The sequence below is a fragment of the Anguilla anguilla genome, chromosome 8 (assembly GCF_013347855.1).
Source record: "Anguilla anguilla isolate fAngAng1 chromosome 8, fAngAng1.pri, whole genome shotgun sequence".
NCBI classification, from domain to species: domain Eukaryota; kingdom Metazoa; phylum Chordata; class Actinopteri; order Anguilliformes; family Anguillidae; genus Anguilla; species Anguilla anguilla.
Window position 1 is genome coordinate 54872749 of NC_049208.1, and position 22380 is coordinate 54895128.

Consider the following 22380-nt stretch of genomic DNA (forward strand, 5'->3'; position numbering starts at 1 on the left):
TAATGGCGGCTGTTATTTATAGCCTCGTGCTAACGTGCTAATTGTATAGAATGAGGGCTGCCCGCCCAGCCCCACCTCCTCGGTACATTCCCCTCCTTTCTCTTTTTTCTCTCCTTTTGTCTCTCTCTCCCCACCTCCATCGCTCTGCTTTTTCCTTTATTCCTCGCCCCATCCCTTCTTTATCTACCTTCACTGTCATCCTCTCCCTCTCTCGTTTTTATGCCCCTTTCCACTCTCTTACTCTGCCCTGAGCCCCCCCACCCCTACTCTCTATCTCCATCTCTGCACCCCTCCCCCTTGCCCCTCCTCTCTTTCTCTTTCTTTCTCCCTCTCTCTCCACACTCTCCCCCTCTCTTCTCCCTCCACCTTTCTCTCTCTCTCCTCCTTCCCTCTTCCTCTCCCTCTCCCCCACTCTTCCTCTGCCTCTCCCTCTCTCTCTGATATGGCATAGGACCTCTCTCTCTCTTTTCTCTCTCTCTCTCTCTCTCTCTCCGATGTGGTGTAGGACTCAGATAATTGAACTCAAGAGGGTTTTTAGTCTCCTCTGGCAGAGGGGAAATTGGAATCTTCAGAATCCATTAGAGGAGCAGTTCAGCTGCACTCGCTGCTCCGGGGGTGTCAGGGGCCTGGGGGGGGGGGGCACCGGGGGGGGGGGCAGCACACTCTCCAAAATACAAACAGCCTGAGCTGAAGGGAGAGAATCTGTAGGTGACCGGGGGGGGGGGGGGGTCTGACTGAACCGTGACTCAGGGCAGCTGTGCCCTTGGCCATCGGAGTGCCTGTCTGTGCACTGTTTGAGTAAGGGTAGTGTGTACTACAGGAGTAAGGATAGTTTGTACTAGAAGAGTAAGGGTAGTGTGTACTATAAGAGTAGGGGCAGTGTGTGTACTACAGGAGTAAGGGCAGTGTGTACTACAGGAGTAAGGGTAGTGTGTACTACAGGAGTAAGGATAGTGTGTACTATAAGAGTAAGGGCAGTGTGTACTACAGGAGTAAGGATAGTGTGTACTATAAGAGTAAGGGTAGTGTGTACTATAAGAGTAAGGGCAGTGTGCACTACAGGAGTAAGAACAGTGTGTACTATAAGAGTAAGGGTAGTGTGTACTATAAGAGTAGGGGCAGTGTGTACTTCAGGTCTCACTTCTTGTGATGTCACTCACTGTCACGGTAACTGAGCCACACTCACACTAGGCCAGGGTTCCACTGGCCAGTTCAGAGCTCAGAGTCCAGGTGAGGTGAGCCACTGTAATCAGCAGCGTTAACTGATCAATGAAGCCCTGTGACTCTGGGACCAGGGCTGGGGACCCCAGCAGACCCTGAGGCTCTCTGGGACCAGGGCCGGGGACCCCAGCAGACCCTGAGGCTCTCTGGGACCAGGCCTGGGGACCCCAGCAGACCCTGCAGCTCTCTGGGACCAGGCCTGGGGACCCCAGCAGACACTGCAGCTCTCTGGGACCAGGGCTGGGGACCCCAGCAGCCCCTGTGGCTCTGGGACCAGGGCCGGGGACCCCAGCAGACCCTGAGGCTCTCTGGGACCAGGGCCGGGGACCCCAGCAGACCCTGAGGCTCTCTGGGACCAGGCCTGGGGACCCCAGCAGACCCTGCAGCTCTCTGGGACCAGGCCTGGGGACCCCAGCAGACCCTGGGGGGGATTGGGGATCCCGGCTTTCGATGATGGTACTGAACCTGCAGGGACAGAGGTGATGGGGAGGGGGAGGGGGGCGGTGGGCACTGTGGGGTGGGTTTGCAGGAGCCTGATTTGGGGGGACAGAGATCAGCAATCAGGATGCGGGAAACTGAAGGTGTTGGCATGGCGGGGGGGAGGCTGAGGGGCACTGGGGGGAGCAAAGGGTGGGGGGGGCAGCCCTGCCAGACACTGATGAATCGACAGGGCGAAAAATCGAACACTCCAGTAATCAGCCGATAGATCCAAGAGCAACAACATCCTTCAGATTTGTCTAAACCAATAGCGTGGGCCACTCCTGCCCCGTCACGTCCGATTGGCCGGCCTCTAAATCTCCCCCACGCAGGTCTGATTGGGTCTCCGCTGGACAGGGTTGTTTCTGCATGGGGGGAGGGGAGGGGAGCGGGGAGGGGGGTGTTTGCTCTGTTTCCGGGTTACAAGCAAACCTCCATTTAATTTGTAGCCTCCACCAAACTGGAGAGTAAATTAAATTCCAATTAGCTGAAATGAGTCACTGTCGTGCGGAACGCTGGGCTCGGAACGCACCTGTGGCCATGGCGACGGCCGCGAGGCGTTCAGCAAGTTATCTCCTCTGAAGCTTTTTCAGACGGAGAACTGCACGACTGGGACAGAGCGCCGAAGGGACCAGGACCGGAGTTAAGCCAGCAACCTCTGCTCACACAGCCAAAGGCGGCACCATCACGCGTGGAAATGATGTTTCCATGGCAACGGTAAAAAAAAAAAAACACAAGGGAGTTATATTTCGGCACATGCAGCCAGAACAGGCTCTTCTTTGCAGGCTTCATATGAGATCTATGAAAAACAATTATACATACTCAACACAGACATGCACATGCCAACACACCCACACGGTGTTTACAGGGACCTCGTCTCCATACACCCTCACACACACACACACACAGACAGCAAGGTGCTTTATGAGGACCCAGTCTCCACACACACACCCTCACACACACACACGCACTGAGACAGACAGCGAAGTGTTTCATCAGGACTGGTCCTACCTCCCAGTCGTTACGGTAACCGTCTCCTTAGACCGCCTCGGTCGCACACGGCGGCTGACCCCTGACCTCAGACCCAAGCCGCCGCTGCCGCTGATTGGATCACAGGAGCGGGGTTTCCCATCGCGCGGCCGATGCAGCCGAGAGCGTTTGCATGCGAGGCCACGGCCGTCTCCCGGCGGGCTGCCAGGCTCATTACCGCCGCGTGTAAAAATGACGCCACGCTAGCGGCTAACGGCTCTCCGCGGCCGGCGGACTGGGGCTCGTAGCCACCGAGCTTTGTCCCGTTTAATAAGCCGTAACCGGGGAAACGGGCCTCCGGCACCTGAGTCGCCGCGACGTCCGGTTCCCGCGGCCGGGAGTGTGCGGCCGAGCGGTAAGAGCCGCCAGTCTCACGGAGCTGTGCGGTTAGAGCCGCCAGTCTCACGGAGCTGTGCGGTTAGAGCCGCCAGTCTCACGGAGCTGTGCGGTTAGAGCCGCCAGTCTCACGGAGCTGTGCGGTTAGAGCCGCCAGTCTCACGGAGCTGTGCGGTTAGAGCTGTGCGGTTAGAGCCGCCAGTCTCACGGAGCTGTGCGGTTAGAGCCGCCAGTCTCACGGAGCTGTGCGGTTAGAGCTGTGCGGTTAGAGCCGCCAGTCTCACGGAGCTGTGCGGTTAGAGCCGCCGCCAGTCTCACGGAGCTGTGCGGTTAGAGCCGCCAGTCTCACGGAGCTGTGCGGTTAGAGCCGCCAGTCTCACGGAGCTGTGCGGTTAGAGCCGCCAGTCTCACGGAGCTGTGCGGTTAGAGCCGCCAGTCTCACGGAGCTGTGCGGTTAGAGCTGTGCGGTTAGAGCCGCCAGTCTCACGGAGCTGTGCGGTTAGAGCCGCCAGTCTCACGGAGCTGTGCGGTTAGAGCCGCCAGTCTCACGGAGCTGTGCGGTTAGAGCCGCCGCCAGTCTCACGGAGCTGTGCGGTTAGAGCTGTGCGGTTAGAGCTGTGCGGTTAGAGCTGTGCGGTTAGAGCCACCGCCAGTCTCACGGAGCTGTGCGGTTAGAGCTGTGCGGTTAGAGCCACCGCCAGTCTCACGGAGCTGTGCGGTTAGAGCCGCCGCCAGTCTCACGGAGCTGTGCGGTTAGAGCTGTGCAGTTAGAGCCGCCGCCAGTCTCACGGAGCTGTGCGGTTAGAGCTGTGCGGTTAGAGCCGCCGTCAGTCTCACGGAGCTGTGCGGTTAGAGCCGCCAGTCTCACGGAGCTGTGCGGTTAGAGCCGTCAGTCTCACGGAGCTGTGCGGTTAGAGCCGCCGTCAGTCTCACGGAGCTGTGCGGTTAGAGCCGCTAGTCTAATTAATATGACGAAGCGGTCAAACTCACACCAGAGTGCCAAAGCAGTCTAACATCTCTGCGCTAGCAGAACTACTGTAACAGAGACAACACACCAAGAGGTGCACGCACGTGCATGCACACACACACACACACACACACACATATACACACACCTGCACACACACACACACACACACACACACACACCAACACAAAGAGGTGCACGCACACACACACACACACACACACACACCAACACAAAGAGGGGCACACACACACACACACACACACGCACACACACACACACACACACACACGCACCGACACAAAGAGGTGCACGCACACACACACACACACGCGCAGATGCACACACAGACACAGTGTGAGGAACAGACTGTTCAATGCTCCTCCGGGCTCCATGTGGGAGCCACTTTGTGCCGGAGCATTCCCCACACATCTGCAATGGCAGGAGCAAGCCTCCACTTTGGCTGTGTGAACTGGAAACTGACCAATACAGAAATCGGCTTCCAGCTGTACCTCTACAGTGGGAAAGGGCTATAATGAGCCAGCCTGGTTCAGCTCTACAGTGGGAAAGGGCTATAATGAGCCAGCCTGGTTCAGCTCTACAGTGGGAAAGGGCTGTAATGAGCCAGCCTGGTTCAGCTCTACAGTGGGAAAGGGCTGTAATGAGCCAGCCTGGTTCAGCTCTACAGTGCGAAAGGGCTATAATGAGCCAGCCTGGTTCCAGCTCTACAGTGGGAAAGGGCTATAATGAGCCAGCCTGGTTCAGCTCTACAGTGGGAAAGGGCTATAATGAGCCAGCCTGGTTCAGCTCTACAGTGGGAAAGGGCTATAATGAGCCAGCCTGGTTCAGCTCTACAGTGGGAAAGGGCTATAATGAGCCAGCCTGGTTCCAGCTCTACAGTGGGAAAGGGCTATAATGAGCCAGCCTGGTTCAGCTCTACAGTGGGAAAGGGCTATAATGAGCCAGCCTGGTTCAGCACTACAGTGGGAAAGGGCTATAATGAGCCAGCCTGGTTCAGCTCTACAGTGGGAAAGGCCTATAATGAGCCAGCCTGGTTCAGCTCTACAGTGGGAAAGGCCTATAATGAGCCAGCCTGGTTCAGCTCTACAGTGGGAAAGGGCTATAATGAGCCAGCCTGGTTCAGCTCTACAGTGGGAAAGGGCTATAATGAGCCAGCCTGGTTCAGCTCTACAGTGGGAAAGGGCTATAATGAGCCAGCCTGGTTCAGCTCTACAGTGGGAAAGGGCTATAATGAGCCAGCCTGGTTCAGCTCTACAGTGGGAAAGGGCTATAATGAGCCAGCCTGGTTCAGCTCTACAGTGGGAAAGGGTAATGAGCCAATAATGTTGCCAAATGCGGTCTGAATGTCCTGTAATTCCTGATAATTGGGTTTTAAAAAACCCATGAAACACTGCAACATTTTACCATTATAAATTTACAAATACTGTATGTATTAACAGGGTATTATTTAAAAAAGGTTTAAAAAAATAATTTAAAAAGCATAATTGTCACCATCTAAACATTTCAGTCCATTCTATACAACTGCACAATCACAAGTATAATTACAGTAATTTCAGTTTTTTGGAAGCAGTTTATATAGGTTGTAATCTTATATGATCACTGAATGTAAGTGAACGGATTTTTTTTTTTTAAACTGCTTTCAACATTTCAAAAGCAGTATCTACTGCCCTCTAGTGGCATGCAGTAATGGGACGTCAACTTGGGAAAATTCTCGCTGGAATTTTAAAAAATCATTTTCCAGTTTTAGAGTAGGTTTTTCACAGTTCTTAAATGCACCGAATGATGCTTTAGAAAAGGAAGTTTATGACTACTGGCCACATTAAGAGTGGAGCACACACGGGTAGAAAGTCAGAACGGTCTAAGCACACTATAAAACAGCAGCTGGTAAGGCTTGTTTTATCTCAGTACATTGATCCTGCATCAGAATAAAATAATTCTGCCATTTCAGCATCAGATTAAAATAATTATTCTGTCTAATAACTGCGATTGTGCAGGATGGGGACTGAGTACACCACCATTTCTGCAGGGGAAAAAAATACTCACATGTGAAAAAAGTGACCAGCAAATACCAAGGGACTCAAATTAAAACCAAAACTAAACCAAATTAAAAAAAAAAAAATCTTTTTAACCCTTTAAGGTGCAAGATCACAAATAATCAATTAGAAACAAACGCTGATGTCACAATCACTACTGGGAACTGAAAGCAATGAAGTTCTAGAACACTGACTTAGAATTTTGGAGAAGAAAAAAAATAAACATTCCAAAATTCAACCCAAACCTACTATTCAAAGGAATGAGAGAGACATCAAAGTCAGGAACAGACCCATTTAACTCCACCTCCACTGACTGAGTCTTCCTATTGAAAGCCTGAAGATTAATACATTAATATGATAAATATATAATATCATATTAAACTCATTTTTCATGGGGTGATGGGAGGAAGCAGCTTCTGTAAATGAAAGGCTGACACCGATGGGTCTGTGCAAGGCATTAACGCTCAGACAAGCTTTAATCTCCCACTGCTTCATCATTATTACAGGAAGAAAAAGAACTTGCGTTTCTTTTTCAAAAATCTGCTTTATGGCAAAAGCCCTCGTTACTAATTTACTTAATAAAGAGAATTAAGTATAGTGTGTGTGTGTGTGTGTGTGTGTGTGAGAGAGAGAAAAGTCAAGATCAAACAGATTTAAAACAATGTTAAATCTCAGGATAAGTACTTCATGTAACTTTTTTCCCTAATTTTCTACTTCATTTTGAAGGTTTTTGTTATGAGCTGGTGCTTCTAGACAGATATCCTACAGGGCTGAGTTCAGGAGGCTGGAATTTCCCCAGTTAAAAATAAGTTCTGACATTTTTACCAGTAACAGGGTTGATGCCTTTCTGCCACACAAGTGATCACACCATGGAAATCACAGTTTGAAAACCACATTAAAAAGTCACGTTCAGCACAATTACATTCACTTTCCAAAAACAATGATATGAAGAGAACCAGAGACGGTCATCACGGCACTTCCGTTTGCTGAAAAAATAAACCAGTTTTCTTCTTCCAAGACATTTATTTTCACAGTTAATTCATCCTCAACCTAAGTCACCATAAAAGGTTTTAAACCGGAGTCCTGATTTAAAATACAGCCTAAAGCCAACTGGCACATCATGCTTCTGGTGTGACCAAGCGCTGGCTCTTAACAAAACACAAAATGTTAAATGTCAAAAATTAAACAAGACAGCTAAAATAACGGCTAAATAATTAAGATTCCTTCCTGGAATGCGAGTCGGAATTGTCACTTCCTTGGTTACACAACAGTGATGCTTTCCAGTATAAATATATTTCTCTTTTTTTTAATTATATAAAAACAGCACAAGCAAAACACTGCTTCCAAAGTAGTGATTTTCATTCAGGACCTCACAGGCTACACACCGCAGCAAACAAAGAACGAAAAAAAGAAAAAGCCTTCAGAGATCATCTGCCAAACGAAAAGGGGAAAAAACAGGAGGAGAAAAGTGAAAGTGTTTCCCTCCATCACAGCTTGAGTCAGAAAAACACATAACCTGGTAAAAAAAAAAAAAGAAAAGAAAAAAAACTGTGTAGTCCTAGAGAACTGAAATACGTAAACGGACCAACTCAGGGATAAAACGGAATTGTTGTCCCTGCTGGGGTCAAAGGTCACTGGGCTCCCATCAGTGAGTAAGTGCAGCAGCAAACAGTCTCACCGGCACTGCCGGGGGCGGGGCCAGGATCAGTGCCGGGGGCGGGGCCAGGATCAGCGCCGGGGGGCGGAGTCAGGATCAGCGCCGGGGGGCGGAGTCAGGATCACTGCCTGTTGGGGGTGTGGCTTCCACGCATCCCTCCCTCACTACTGTAGTCCAGCCCCGCTGATGATGTCGTGCTGGGGGAGGGGGGCACAGGAGGACTGAGTTCCCACAATTCCACTCACCACAGCCCTCAAGCATTTATTGTCAGAATAGGGGTGGGAGGGGTCATATCTGACTGCTTTTAAAACCCACAACATTCCAACAAAAAATTCAACTGGAGCCAGTGGAAACTGTTTGCCCCAGGTGTAATGGACATTCCAACCCTCCTCCCCCCTGCCGCCCCCCACCCCCCATATTGAATGGTGTGCCATAAACCCAGAGACAGGGTGGCCCCAGGCTGAGTCCGGCAGATTTATAAACAGGCAGAGGACGGGGCAGCCTCAGGCAGCTGGGTCCTGCACATTGATAAACAGGCAAAGGACGGGGCAGCCCCAGGCACCTGGGTCCTGCACATTTATAAACAGGCAGAGAACGGGGCAGCCCCAGGCGGCTGGGTCCTGCAGGGGCCCCTACCTCTCATCGTCAGAGTGATCGGAGGGGGAGGCATGCCGCCGACAGTCGCTGTGCTGGATGGCATAAGCCACGGAGTAACGGGTCCTTCCAGAAGCGCAGGCCTCCATCTTAGATACGCTGAGGTCCGACTGCAGGAAGAGATGCAGACAGCTGTCCGAGAGCAAGAGTGGCGTCTGCAACACTCTGAGAGGGGCGGGGGGCGGGGGGGGGGGGGGATGAGAGAGAAGGGGAGGAGTGCGAGGGAGAGAAGGAGAGAGGAGGGAAATAAATATTTGCATGTCCATTTTGAGTGTAGGGACCAATACAAATAATAATATTAAAGACTACTACAGCCCAGTAAAACCCAGAACCGCTCTTTTTACTGCAGTCCATGTTCCAGATTTAGTAGGGTTCCAGGATTTTTCTCAGCGCAGTAATCCAGTTAACAGTAATCCAGCTTCGTGAAACAGGGCCCATGGGTCCAAGGAATTAAAAGCATGCAGTTCCCTCAGCTGGCCACTGGGTGGTGTGCAGGTACCAGAGCAGCAGGGTGGGAGAGTTCCGTTTGAGGGACAGACTCACATCTCCAGAAAGCTCTGCAGACCCTCGATCCTCTCTTTGAGCTGCAGGGGCTTCCTCACGCTGAAGAACGGGTTCCAGGGGGGCAGTTTGGGCAGGTCCCTGCAGGAGAACCAGCACAGACTCCATCACATCCATCACATCACACACAGACTCCATCACATCACATCACATCACACACAGACTCCATCACATCTGTCACATCCATCACATCTATCACATCCATCACATCACACACAGACTCCATCACATCCGTCACATCCATCACATCACATCACACACAGACTCCATCACAACACACACACACACACTATCACTCACACACACACACTGGATAACACACGCACACACACACTGGATAACACACACACACACACACACACTGGATAACACACACACTATCACTGACACACACACACACACACACACACACAGTGGATAACACACACACTATCACTGACACTCTATATCACTAACATGCTCTATATCACTTACACACACACACTCTCTCCATCACACACACACACGCACACACTCTCTCTCTCACACACACACACACACACACACTCTCTCTCACACACACACATAGACACACGCACACACACTCTCTCACACACACACACAGACACACACACACACACTCTCTCGCTCACACACACAGACACGCACACACACACACACACTCTCTCGCTCACACACACACACACACTCTCTCGCTCACACACACACACACACACACACACTCTCTCGCTCACACACACACACAGCTCCTGGGATACGTACATCAGCACGGCGTTGTGCTGCAGTCTCTGGCGAAGCCACACAAACTCGCTGTAGCGTCTCCTCACGCACGACACCTTCTTCCGGAAACACATGCTGTTGGTCTGCACAGGAACAGGAAACGTGTCATCGGATCGCCCGTCACATGACTACCGAACACCACCACCGACTGGCCCTCCGAACTGGACAAAAATCTATCTTCAGAACATAGCATGTAAACAGGAGAATGAATCATGTTTTTGGTTGGACTGTTGTTTTAATGGTTAAGTTTTTGATTGAAAAAATATATATATTTCTAAAATTATGCAGAACAAAAATCTTTGTTTAAATTACCACCCACACAAGAAAGTCTGTGAGCACCCAGCAGTAAAATTATGCCAGCGCCTGATTCCATTTGGCTTTATTTGATGTAAGAGTACGTTTACATTACAGGCGTTTAGCAGACGCTCTTATCCAGAGTGACTTACACAAGCACACATTTTACACAGCATTTACACACTGCATCCATTTATACAGCTGGGTGTATACTGAAGCACTGCAGGTTAAGCACCTTGCTCGAGGACACAATGGCAGTTTACGGTGCACGCTGTGCGCCACTTACGTGCAGATGGATTTCGTAATCGCAGTGCGCATGCCAAAAATCCTCTCTGTGAAACTGCGGGTCCTGCACTACCACACTGATGAACTCCTGCAAGAGAAGAAAGAAACAGTTTTCAGCTGAGTGTGTGTGTGTGTGTGTGTGTCTGTGTGAATGAGTGTGTGTGTGTGTGTGTGCGTGCGTGGGCGCGTGTGTACAGGAGGAGACACACCTGCTTCATCAGACTGTCAAACGTCCGTTCCTCCTCCATATGACCCAACCTGAGGGCACGAGCAGCATTTTCACACAGGTAACGCAACCATCACACAACATACTGAAAGCCAGGCTTTCCATAAGCAAATACAACCATGCTCTGCAAACAACACATTCACTACACTACCACTGCACAATGCTCTGAAAACAACACATTCACTACACTACCACTGCACAGTGCTCTGAAAACAACACATTCACTACACTACCACTGCACAGTGCTCTGAAAACAACACATTCACTACACTACCACTGCACAGTGCTCTGCAAACAACACATTCACTACACTACCACTGCACAATGCTATCAAAACAACACATTCACTACACTACCACTGCACAATGCTCTGCAAACAACACATTCACTACACTACCACTGCACAATGCTCTGAAAACAACACATTCACTACACAATGCTCTGAAAACAACACATTCACTACACTACCACTGCACAATGCTATCAAAACAACACATTCACTACACTACCACTGCACAATGCTCTGAAAACAACACATTCACTACACTACCACTGCACAATGCTCTGCAAACAACACATTCACTACACTACCACTGCACAATGCTATCAAAACAACACATTCACTACACTAATATAACCTTCCCAAAATATTCATTAGAACACATTTTCACTATGCTGATACAACTTTCACATATCCTTCTCAAATCTACACATTTACAGGGAAAGTGCAGCAGTGACAAAACATTTACAATATTAATGTCAATAATAAACTTCACACAACAGCCATTTAAACGGCCTAACAATCCTTTGAACACACCTTTCACTGCTCAACACGCCGCAAAGTCCAAGTTTCGTAATACTAGCATTAAAATTAAAACAAAAGCACACGGCAGAGACAGTATGGACAGTGTCCGGCCAAACTCCGTCCTCGAAGCAGAAAAAACAGTATTAGATTTGTACGGCGATATTTAATCAGGAGGATGCTTTCACAGGCAGACGCCAGCAAAGGACCGTTTCCTGTCGGGGGTGAAACCTCGTTAGGCGCTGACATTTAAAGTAAGTCGGCAGACGTCAGACGCTTCAAACGTCTAGGCATGCATCCATTAGTGTGACCTCGCGACCACCCGAAAAAACATGCTTAAAACTCAAAAAGGAAGCGAAGGCTCTTCTCTGGAATGGCAGATGTAAAGTTTCTTGAGAGCAATCTTTTATTCACCAAAAACACGTTATAAAGCTTAGGGTCATGTTAGAACGCAGCCAATTTTTTAATAATCCACAATATAGCCTAGTCATAAAGCTCTGAGATTAATAAATGTTTGATGTAAAATTGCATCTTAAAGTTGGCACTTACTGTAACATCCTGAATCAATTAATGCACGCGTCTGAAACTTCTACGAGATTAGAATGACCGAACTTTCTAAATCGGGCCTACTTCGTATTTCTAGACATATTTTTAACTTGGTGTCAATCACCTGCAGCCCGGTACTGAGGTCACAAATCGCAGACTACACGGTCGATCCACGCAACGCAAAACTCAGTGAACAAACAAAACTTTAGCGCACTGTCCACGAATTGCGTAATGTGAGCTTTATTTGAACGCATACGTCTTTAACATTACCATCAAAATACCGATGCTGAGATCCGCTACGGCGAGCGACGATTCGTGGATATATAACATGTTTACAGCTCGCCAGCAAACTGTAGCACTAGGTCAAAATAGTAGGTTTTGTTTGTCAACAGTAAGCCATATTTCCCCAAGATATAAACAAAAAACTTACCTTCGATCTACTCTCGGAGATGGATTTGGAGGAAAATCAGTACTCCGGCGTCCCAGGTGCGGCTAATGCAGACACAATCACGCGCGCTGCGTATCCCTAGGTGTGCACGAGACGGGAGCTGCGGGGCGCGCCTGAAGAACAAGTTCACATGAATCCTGAAACGTGACGCACATAGCCTATTAAACATCACATTTCTTGGATGACCCTTAAATTTAGCAAAAATACAGTAAACAAATCTTGTCTTGGCGAGACATCACAGCATGCAGCGAAGCTCTGAATCTCGGTCAACATCTGATGTTTGATTTAAGGTAATGGAAAATAATTTGTAAAAGGCGATTTGTATTGCCATGCACGAGGAGAATAATTTAGTGGCATCTGCGCCATGTACAGAAGTAAAAATCTAAATATAAAAAAATTGGAGGGCATAGTCCAGTTTCCACATAACTATGCGCTCGCTACTGTAAGAATACTGAATGAAAAGGTCTGATCTATGTGATAGCCAACGCGACGACAGCATATTTCCGAGTCTACCAACAGTGCGTTCATTCATAGGATCTAATCTGCCATGGAAATCATTTTGAAGAGATAAGTAAAAAAACGCTTTTCTAACCACGCAAAATGTTAAGAATCTTCTTCGCTCTTACAAATTCCTAATCGGTCTAAATGTTCTAATAATGTGAAGGGTCATTGCCGTCGTAGTGTGGACTGCGTAAAAGTTTAATTTACAGTGATTCCACGGTTTTGCCTCATTTAGGTGAACCCGTTTTTAAAAAACAAGAAAAACAATTTTGCCCTGAAGGACAGTATTTGCAGGCAGATTGAACATGGAATTTATCCATAAATTAACCAGAGTTTCAAAATGGACATTAGCCTACATTAAATAGTAAATACAATTGAAGATTTGAGAAATCCTAATATATATAGCATTAAAAGAGAAGAAACGGGTTAATATGTAAAACAAAAAAGAAAAACTGGAATAATTAAAAAAGAAGGTCATCGCGCATCAGCCAGTCAAATGGGCAACCCGGTGCTTCTCAGATAAAATATAATATAAGACTGCAAATGTCAAATTCTGGAGCACACGGATGCAAAAGGAGCCCTTTAATAGTGCAAAATAAAAGTGACGCGTTTCGACGCTACTGCGTCTTCCTCAGAGTCATATAAAAAAACTGGAATAGGCCTATATTAACAAATATGACCAGGGGATTATAGCCGATTGATTAACAGTGTAATTGTATTAAAACGTACTAGGTTATTCCGTCTTTACCTGTCCCCCTGCCTTGTCTCCACTTCTCGGCTCAAGCAGCCAATATCACCTTGATTATAGAAAAATGCCTACCAAATTGGTCGACCCCGACCCCAAATACACCGCCCCCCCTCCCCCAAAATAATAAAAAAGACTACATCGATGTTTGGACAGCCCACATCAATCTCATAACATTAGCGCTGTTTATTAGTACTGGCGCACCGCGTGTTTCTGTTTTTCTTCTGTGTGACGTGTCTGGTGCAGTCTGGTCGTCGTGGTTGTCTGGGCGATAAGGATCTCTCGAGAAACCGCCCGCTCAACTGGTTTTCAGAAAATTCCAGAAATTCCGTTTTGGCCTTTTGGCCTTTTGGCCTCAGAACTATTCTAGCGGGTCGATTTCATTCCATAGGCACAGATCGTCACTTCAGGGGTCACTTAACTCTTAAAAAAGGCAGTACATTTAAGTTTATTTGTAAGTATACTTTAAGGACTATAAAAGTATACTGAAGTGCAGACCTGGGTGAAATACAAATACGTGTTTGTATTTATATTCGAAAATGTATGTAAATACATATTTGAAGTATTTTCAAATACATTTACCCATGAAATACTTTGTATTTGGTTTATATAAATTATTTCAATGGAAAACCAAATACTTTCACAAATAGTATTTAAAAATACATTATTTTTAATAAATACTTTTCTGGAAAACCAAATGCCTTTTCAAATAGTATTTAGAGTCTTTTAAAAATACATTGAAATACAAATTTTAAAATATTTTCAAATACATACCAAATCATTTGATAGAATTAATTATCCGAATGAAGTATAATAATATTAACATTATCATCGTCGTCTTTAAGACCAGATGTCTTGATAAGCTACTTGCCAGTGTATTTATACCCATGCAATCTTTTTGAAGTTAGTGGCCTTTTACTGTATTTCCAATTTGTCGGTTGTTAGAGAGTTCAACAGCCATATGAACTGTACAGAAATCTTTTACATTTTGTAAGGTTAGACAATAATTAAAATAAAATTCAGCCGTGCATATTCACTACCAATTTACAAAGGAAATTGGTACAAGTGGACTGGGGCCGTCAGCAGTCACCTGACGGGTTTGTCAAAATGCTCAGCTTTCAGAGCTGTTAGGTGCTCGCATATCCAGTGTTTTTTAAGTCTTTCAACAGCTTGGTACAATGTGATATTTTTAATAAATTTTGCTTTGTCATTATGGGCATTGTGTGTAGACTGATGTGAATAATAATTAATTTAATCGATTTTAGGCTGTAATGTAAAATGTAGAAAAAGTGAAGGGGTCTGAATACTTTCTGAAGGCACTGTATATATACATATATAATATAAATTAAGTATTCAATTATTGACCAATTTTATTACTTATATAATTCCACATTTAGTTAATTATTTATTTAATTTTGGCACAGTTAGTCCTCCATAGAAGCTTAGCGGAGTTAAGCCCATTCCAGTACTGGCTTGGGTTATCCCCAACGGACCCTGTGGCTCTCCGGGACCAGGGCCGGGGGGTCCCGTGTGGTAAAACACCTCCCTTCCAGGGGCACAGCCAGGCACTGCATTTATTAGGAATGGATGCGAGTCATGGACCGATCGATTCCTTCTCAGATACGTGCCTACTCGATTTTTCAAATTTTCCGATAAAGGCCATGCATGAAGGACTATGTTAGATTAATAAATGGAGCGAAGTTCTATCATAAAGTATGTCAAAAAAGAAATGTATTAAAGTAGACATTGAGCTTACACTGCCATAATACTGTAGCGGTTGGCTTGCTAGCTTACAAACCTGCCGACTCTATTTATCGATCAGACCGACGTGCATAACACAGAACTGCGATTGAAATTTTGCAGCCGCTACTTCATAGCCGAGCGTGTATGGGAAAATAATGTACACGTTCGAGCCAATCAGAATTGCGTATTCAGCCAAGCCATCGAATATTGGTTTTGTGGACACAGAGTATTCGTGAGTTGAGAATAAAATTCTTTGCATCATCACACCCAGTGTTTACCGATTTGATTGATAAGCATTAAAATGTTATGATTGAGACACATTGGTACAGACGTGCATCGTTATGCATATCTTGGGTGTGTGTATTTTTCTAAGAGTTGTGCCACCCGGCCAAGATGCGTTCTAAAAATAAAAATCTTCCCCCTCGTACCAATAGTCGATTTAGAGGCCAGCGCATTATGCGATCACCCGATCTGCGAAATAATTGAAAAATTACCGAGGTTATTATTTTTTATTTTTCTTTGGTGAAAAAGGGGGCGGAGGGGAAGCAAGCAGGCGGAACTCGTGGATAAAACCAGCAGTAGAAAGCTTTTATTGAACAGCTGCAAAAATATTTACAGGGTGAACGTACAGAGCTGCCACCGTTTCAACAGGATTCAAGGGGAAAAAACAAAACAAAAACAAAAAACAACCGGCACACACTCCAGCTTCATACAGCGCAGATACTGACCAAATAAAAACTGATTTGTATTGAAATAACTGAGGATTAAACAAGGATTTTATGAGACTCTAACACGGTGGTGGGAGGAGTCCCCCCACAGGCTCCACCCCCAAAAGCCCACCAGAATCTTTGTTATTGGTGTCTCCATAGTAACCAGGGTGCGGATGTTCGGACACAGACCTGCTGAGGGTAACAAAGGGGGCGGGACAGGGCAGGATGGGGCAGGTCTGGGTTCTCTCCTCAAGTTCTCTGGGGAAATAGAGTCTAAAGCTGCCCACCTCAGTGTCCCTCCCCCGATCTCCCTGCCTGTCAAGTCATCCACGACCCCAGACGCAAATGCCAACACTAAAATATGTACAAACGCAGCCAGCCAATGGAAAAGCTGCTCTGCACCTTCTAAAAATAAAACAAAAAACAAAAAACAAAGAACAAGTGCCCTGATGAAACGGAAACAAACCAAAAGAAATAAAAACTTAAGCTACAAAACAACGTAAGGTCGGCGAGGGGGCGGGGCAGGGGGGAGGGGCGGGGCTACTGCTGCTCGTCCTCGGGGCACGAGTGCCAGGTGAGGCGCTCCTCGTAGAAGGCGATGACCACCTGGGGGCAGCGCGTGTTCGCCTCCTTCGCCGGAACCAGATCGGCCTCGTCAGAGTCCTTCCTGCGGGCCGGAGAGACGGCTCAGAACCCAAACCCAAACCCAGCCACCCCTCACACACCAAACCCAGCCATCCCTCACACACCACACACACACCAAACCCAGCCACCCCTCACACACCACACACACACCAAACCCAGCCACCCCTCACACACCACACACACACCAAACCCAGCCACCCCACACACACCCCACACACACACCAAACCCAGCCACCCCTCACACACCAAACCCAGCCACCCCTCACACACCAAACCCAGCCACCCCTCACACACCAAACCCAGCCACCCCACACACACCAAACCCAGCCACCCCTCACACACCACACCACACACACACCAAACCCAGCCACCCCTCACACACCACACCACACACACACACACCAAACCCAGCCACCCCTCACACACCACACCACACACACACACACCAAACCCAGCCACCCCTCACACACCACACCACACACACACACACCAAACCCAGCCACCCCTCACACACCACACCACACCACACACACACCAAACCCAGCCACCCCTCACACACCACACCACACACACACCAAACCCAGCCCTCACACACCACACACACACACCACACCAAAGCCACCCCACGCCAATCTACCCTAAACACCACACCCAGCACATACCAAAATCACACACTAAACACCACACCCACGCCACCTCACAAACCAAACCCAGCCCCACGCCACCCCTCACACCACACCCCACACATACCAAACCCACCCAAAACACCACACACACACCCAACCCTTCACAGTAAACCCACCCCCACCAAACCACTCACACCAAACCCCTCACACACCAAACCCACCCCAAACACCACACACCCAATCCCTCACACACCAAACCCACCCCAAACACCACACACACCCAACCCTTCACACACCAAACACCACACACCCAACCCCTCACACACCAGACCCACCCCAAACACCACACACACCCAACCCCTCACACACCAAACCCACCCCTCACAACGGATGTGTGGGTGAGTGAGACTCACCACTTCATGAGAAACATCAGCTCCCCGCTGCTGTCTGTGGCTCCAATAATCCGCTCTGGATCCAGGTTACGCGCGAAACCCCGTGGCTTCTCAACCTGCCACGCGCGCACACACACACGCACGCACACGAACACGCGCACACACACACACACGCACGCACACAAACACACACGCGTAAATTCATAGTGGGACACAACAGATCAGAAGACATAACGCCACTGAATCCCTGTTAACAGCTAACATTAGGTGCAGTTTAACAGCTCGTCATACACGACACTCTGCCAGCCATCACCCGCTCAGGCGGCCAATCAGGGAGCAGCTCACTGCAGCAGCAGCCAATCAGAAGGCAGCTCACCAGCTCCTTCTTCTTCTTGGCCTTGGCCGCGTCGGGCTCGGGCTCCTCGGAGGTGCTCTTCCTTTTGATGGCTTCAGGGGTGGGTGGGTCACCCTCGGCGGCAGTGGCCCCCTTGGCGGTCAGGTACGCCTGGATGAGTTCGGGGCAGTCCAGGTTCTCCTCCGGTTCCCAGGTGTTGTCCGCACTGAGGGGGCAGCGAACGGGCCAATCAGAACAGCCGAAAACGTCTGAGCAGTCCCCCTGCGCCGCTGACTGGCCGTCTGAACCGCCAGCTGAGCTGCGCAGTCACTGTGCAGTCAGGGCAGGTAGGTCACAGACACCCAGCTGAACTGTGCAGTCACTGTGCAGTCAGGGCAGGTAGGTCACAGACACCCAGCTGGCTAGACTACTTACTCAGCTTTACACACAAACACAACATCACAACCAGCCAACACAAAAAAACCTAACACTGCTGCTAGTCAAGACAAAACTACACACCACTGCCAGCCAACAAAAAACTACCCAAGACCACTGATAGCCAACACAAAACTACCAAACACTACAGCAGCACAACACTACTGCTACCCAACACAAAACTACACAATACTACTCCTACCCAACACTACAGCTACACAATACTACTGCTACTAAACACTATAGCAGCAAATACTACTGCTACCCAACAGAACAGCTGCACAATATTCAGTGTTACTCAGTCTACCCCTTGGGGCTGCTGGTTTGGGCTGTAACTAAGGACTTAACCAATCAATCACTGTGATTTATTACAGTTTTATTACAGGTATCTAACTGATCAGTCGCTGTGGTTTATTACAGGTAAATCACCTGTCTGGTTTCTCAGCTCCATTACCCAGCAGACCCTGCGGCTCGCCCAGAGCAGCCCTGAACCCCACTGCACTGGGGACCAGCGTTGCGCCGAGACAGCCTGCCCCCTAGAGGGGGCCGCTGCTGTGCGGGCTTACTCACTCTGTGAAGCCTTTCCACTTGAGGAAGTACTCCACCTTCCCGTTGACGATGCGCTGGTCCATCACCTTCTCCACCACAAACTCCTCCACGGGCTCCGTCTCTTTCTTGGTCTTTGAATTCTGTTTCTTCCCCATGGCAGGCTGGGAACAAGGGAGAGAGACAACCAATCAGCTGCATCCAAACACCATCACGCCATCACCGACTCCCAAAGCCCTGAAGCCCAAATGACACGCAGTGCCACCTCTACACCACTGGGGGAGCTCCCAGGATCAGCACCAAGCTGAGCTGCTGCAGCATGATAAATCGAACTCACCCACAAACAATAAAAACCCTGTATGCTTTTGCATGCAACACTGTACACTAAAAAGCATGTCTGAGTCCTGTATGCAAACAATCACATCCTTGCAGACTCAGTTTTTAAAATAAGCCATCTATATTACCTGTTGTTAAAAATGAAAAAACATCCAGCACAAAAGTAGTAATTATTCAAATTAAGGCAATCGGCATCCAAAACAAACACACTAGAAGTAGCGCAAGTGACAACCCCTTCATACTGTATCTCCCGTTTTAGCCTGAAGAGGAGAAATTACAGTCACACAATCCCATAGGGCGGTCACGTGCCGCCGCGAGTGTGCGGCCTACACCTGCCCGGTGGACTCCATCTCCCATCAGCGCCATGGACTGAACTCGACAAAGGCCCCACAACATAGCCACCAACAGGCCCCCAACAAACACAGTGAACGGCAACACTGAACTGGCGATATTAACGTGAAGAATATGCGTGCGTAGCCCTTAAAATCCTACTGTATATTTTAAGTAAACACGGTAGGCTTGACAGTTTAGGCTCATAATGCACTTAGCTACGTGATGCGGCGGCCGGCTCGTAAGCTAACAAAATAACGTTCGCTAATCACCGGTTTCCTGCAAACAAAAGCGGCAGGGGTGAGCTTCCCTACCAAACTGCCTTGTTAGGGGTTTTCCCTCCTTCACTAGAGTCAAGCTAAATAGAGGCAACCAACGACCTAACGTTACTGAATGCTAGTCAACAATTCCTGCGTAAGAAATGTAAAATATATTTCCAACAGTTTGCTAGTTACCTCCATACAATTTCATGCAGTGTTAGCTAGCTACAGCCCACTAGGCTCTAGAACCAACTCAACACTGTTTGCAGACACAGAAAACCGATTCATTGTTGGGCAACGTTATTCACAACAAAAAAAATAACGTATGGCTAATGATAACCTTGCTGCGTTGTGCACGACGATAGTTCGTTAATAAAACAGTTCTGAGGTATTATCGAAAGCAAATAACTGAGCTCATCCGAATAATTCTGTAAAAAGCCAATTTTGCTAACGCTGCTCATTGTAACTTAGTTCGCCCCTAAATTAGCCAGTTAAGTTAGCTAGCTGGCCAGTATACGTGTTAAATTGTTGTTTGTTTGATTTGTGCGTGTAGCCTTTGCAAAATATTTGAAAGTTCAAGAGTTTTGCAGATGCAACGATGCAGTTTTATTAATAGCGGCTATAGCGCACAAAAACTGAAACACAAGGTAAACCAGATTAATTGCTAGCTAACCGGAGGGCCCGTGTTTCGTGTAGCTAACGTTAGTTGGGTACCAAACCTAGACGTTTGTTTCTACTTAAAACGCTGGCAAAGCTACAAGGGAAAATCAATGGGCGTTGAACTTTCTGAGCAACGTGTCATTTTAAACACAATTTGCTGACGGAGTTTTATTAAGAAGTCACTTACCTTTGAATGTGGATTTTAAATGCCTAACAATAGACCGTGCAACCACCCACTTTCCTCGTGCCTAGCGGAGTCTGCACGCGCGCCAAAAAAAAAAACCCTCTTTATTTATAGCAAGATAACCAGCTCGCGCGTCCTGCCTATTCACCAGTAAAGCAAGACACGTAGTAGCCACGCACTAAAATAAAAAATAAATATGTTTACGAAAATATTCCACAACTGCTTAGATTACGCAAAGTAACGCTGGTATTTATGTTTTCCTTTCTTTCCAGCTATTGAAGCAAGTTAGCGACTTCTCAGCAACATTTTCTCGACTGCTTTGCGCATATACGTAGCCAAAGACACACCCCTATGTTACGTAGGCTATGTATATTTACAGTGCTGATGGGAGATTGAGTCTATAGTTGGAGCGTCCATTATTTGTCCTATTATATCTCGATGGACCAAATTCCAGAAATTGTAATTTAGCAAAGGTACCACGGGGAGAGACTAGTCTCAATTTTGTTGACAAATTTGCGTGTGATCCATAAATAAGAGACGCGTCACAAATGTGTTCTACTATTCACAAACAAATATCTTTTAACTTGTGTCTTGTAAATTGTCATTTAAATGATGTACACTGATTTGTACAACTGTATACATATTACTGAATACATATTTCCTCTTTTCACAGATACATCATGCTTTGTGAATTAAAACCAAAAATATGTTTCCAATTTTCACATGTATTTTTTGCAAAAAGACATTCTGAAATGTCAAATTGGCTTGGGAAGTGTTCAGTATGCATTTGCAGATCAAGTGACATTCAGTGGCATAAGTGAGTATGGTGGGCATTGTGAGTATGAAGGTATTTTTGTAGCAAAAGATCTGATTGTGAACAGATTTGTGACAACATTTACAGATTTGTGCTGCAAATATGCAAAATGTAATTATCAATGCAATTTGGTTAATTGGTTGATCGAGTAACTGAGGCAATTACTTTTTCACATGGGTGATATGGCTATTTGATAATTTTTTTCATTAAATAAATGAAATGATCATGTTTACGCAGTTTCACTTAGTCCAATATTACATTTTATGTAAATATGTGAAACCACTCAGTGAGACAAATATGCAGCAATAGAGGAAATCCGGAAGGAGGCACTGCACATTCGGCATGGTAGTGAATAAGCAAGTCGAAAATAAATCAGAAAAGGCATAAATGTCAATTCATAAATAACTGTCACTTCATAAATAACTAACTACCTGAATAACTGTCACTTCATAAAGCTGTTTCAGTAAAAAGTACAAATGTCTGGTTCAATGTAATGATGAATTATTCAGACCAAAGCAACATTATGTGTCTTTGACTCAGTAGATTTTTTGGACAATAATAGTGTGTGAATATTGGCTAGGCTACACCTGGCATTGGCTAGATGGACAATACTTGTTGGTGGGATAATTTAATTGTAACCCAGATTTTGGTCTTTTCATAGGATATCAATCATGAGAAAAATATAAAATTAAGTAGGCCTTATCCTTTACAGGATTCCCACACATCCTGTTTTTTTCCCAGAGTGTTCCAGTCGTGGAAAATGTGAAAATTGCTAAAATGCC

General features: G+C 47.1%; 2 protein-coding genes across 2 annotated transcripts; both read right to left on the reverse strand.

Annotated features, from left to right (window-relative positions):
* Positions 1-7092: 7092 nt before the first annotated feature.
* On the reverse strand, positions 7093-12442 carry LOC118234320 (sorting nexin-10A-like). Its single transcript, XM_035430769.1, has 7 exons — positions 12320-12442; positions 10525-10573; positions 10317-10403; positions 9719-9819; positions 8939-9037; positions 8378-8560; positions 7093-7938 (listed from the first exon to the last, which is right to left on the reverse strand). The coding sequence occupies exons 2-7, from the start codon at positions 10561-10563 to the stop codon at positions 7863-7865; spliced, it is 585 nt and encodes a 194-aa protein (XP_035286660.1). The 5' UTR covers positions 10564-10573; positions 12320-12442; the 3' UTR covers positions 7093-7862.
* A 3451-nt stretch (positions 12443-15893) lies between these two features.
* Positions 15894-21119, reverse strand: cbx3a (chromobox homolog 3a (HP1 gamma homolog, Drosophila)). The gene is made up of 5 exons (XM_035427891.1): positions 20788-21119; positions 19039-19178; positions 18076-18259; positions 17721-17815; positions 15894-16703 (listed from the first exon to the last, which is right to left on the reverse strand). Exons 2-5 carry the CDS (start codon positions 19170-19172, stop codon positions 16577-16579), a joined length of 540 nt encoding a protein of 179 aa, XP_035283782.1. The 5' UTR covers positions 19173-19178; positions 20788-21119; the 3' UTR covers positions 15894-16576.
* Between the last annotated feature and the right edge of the window lie 1261 nt (positions 21120-22380).

What these genes read in the sequence shown, in the direction of transcription:
- LOC118234320 (XM_035430769.1), bottom strand. Translation starts at nt 10,563, where the DNA reads ATGGAGGAGGAACGGACGTTTGACAGTCTGATGAAGCAG. An exon ending in CAGCACAACGCCGTGCTGAT is followed by an intron (nt 9,038 to 9,718) that starts GTACGTATCCCA and finishes GTTCTCCTGCAG; the next exon opens with GGACCTGCCCAAACTGCCCC. An exon ending in GATCACTCTGACGATGAGAG is followed by an intron (nt 7,939 to 8,377) that starts GTAGGGGCCCCT and finishes CCCCTCCCCCAG; the next exon opens with CACGACATCATCAGCGGGGC.
- cbx3a (XM_035427891.1), bottom strand. Translation starts at nt 19,172, where the DNA reads ATGGGGAAGAAACAGAATTCAAAGACCAAGAAAGAGACGGAGCCCGTG. An exon ending in AAGTGGAAAGGCTTCACAGA is followed by an intron (nt 18,260 to 19,038) that starts GTGAGTAAGCCC and finishes CTGCCCCCTCAG; the next exon opens with TGCGGACAACACCTGGGAAC. An exon ending in CCAAGAAGAAGAAGGAGCTG is followed by an intron (nt 17,816 to 18,075) that starts GTGAGCTGCCTT and finishes CGCGCGTGGCAG; the next exon opens with GTTGAGAAGCCACGGGGTTT.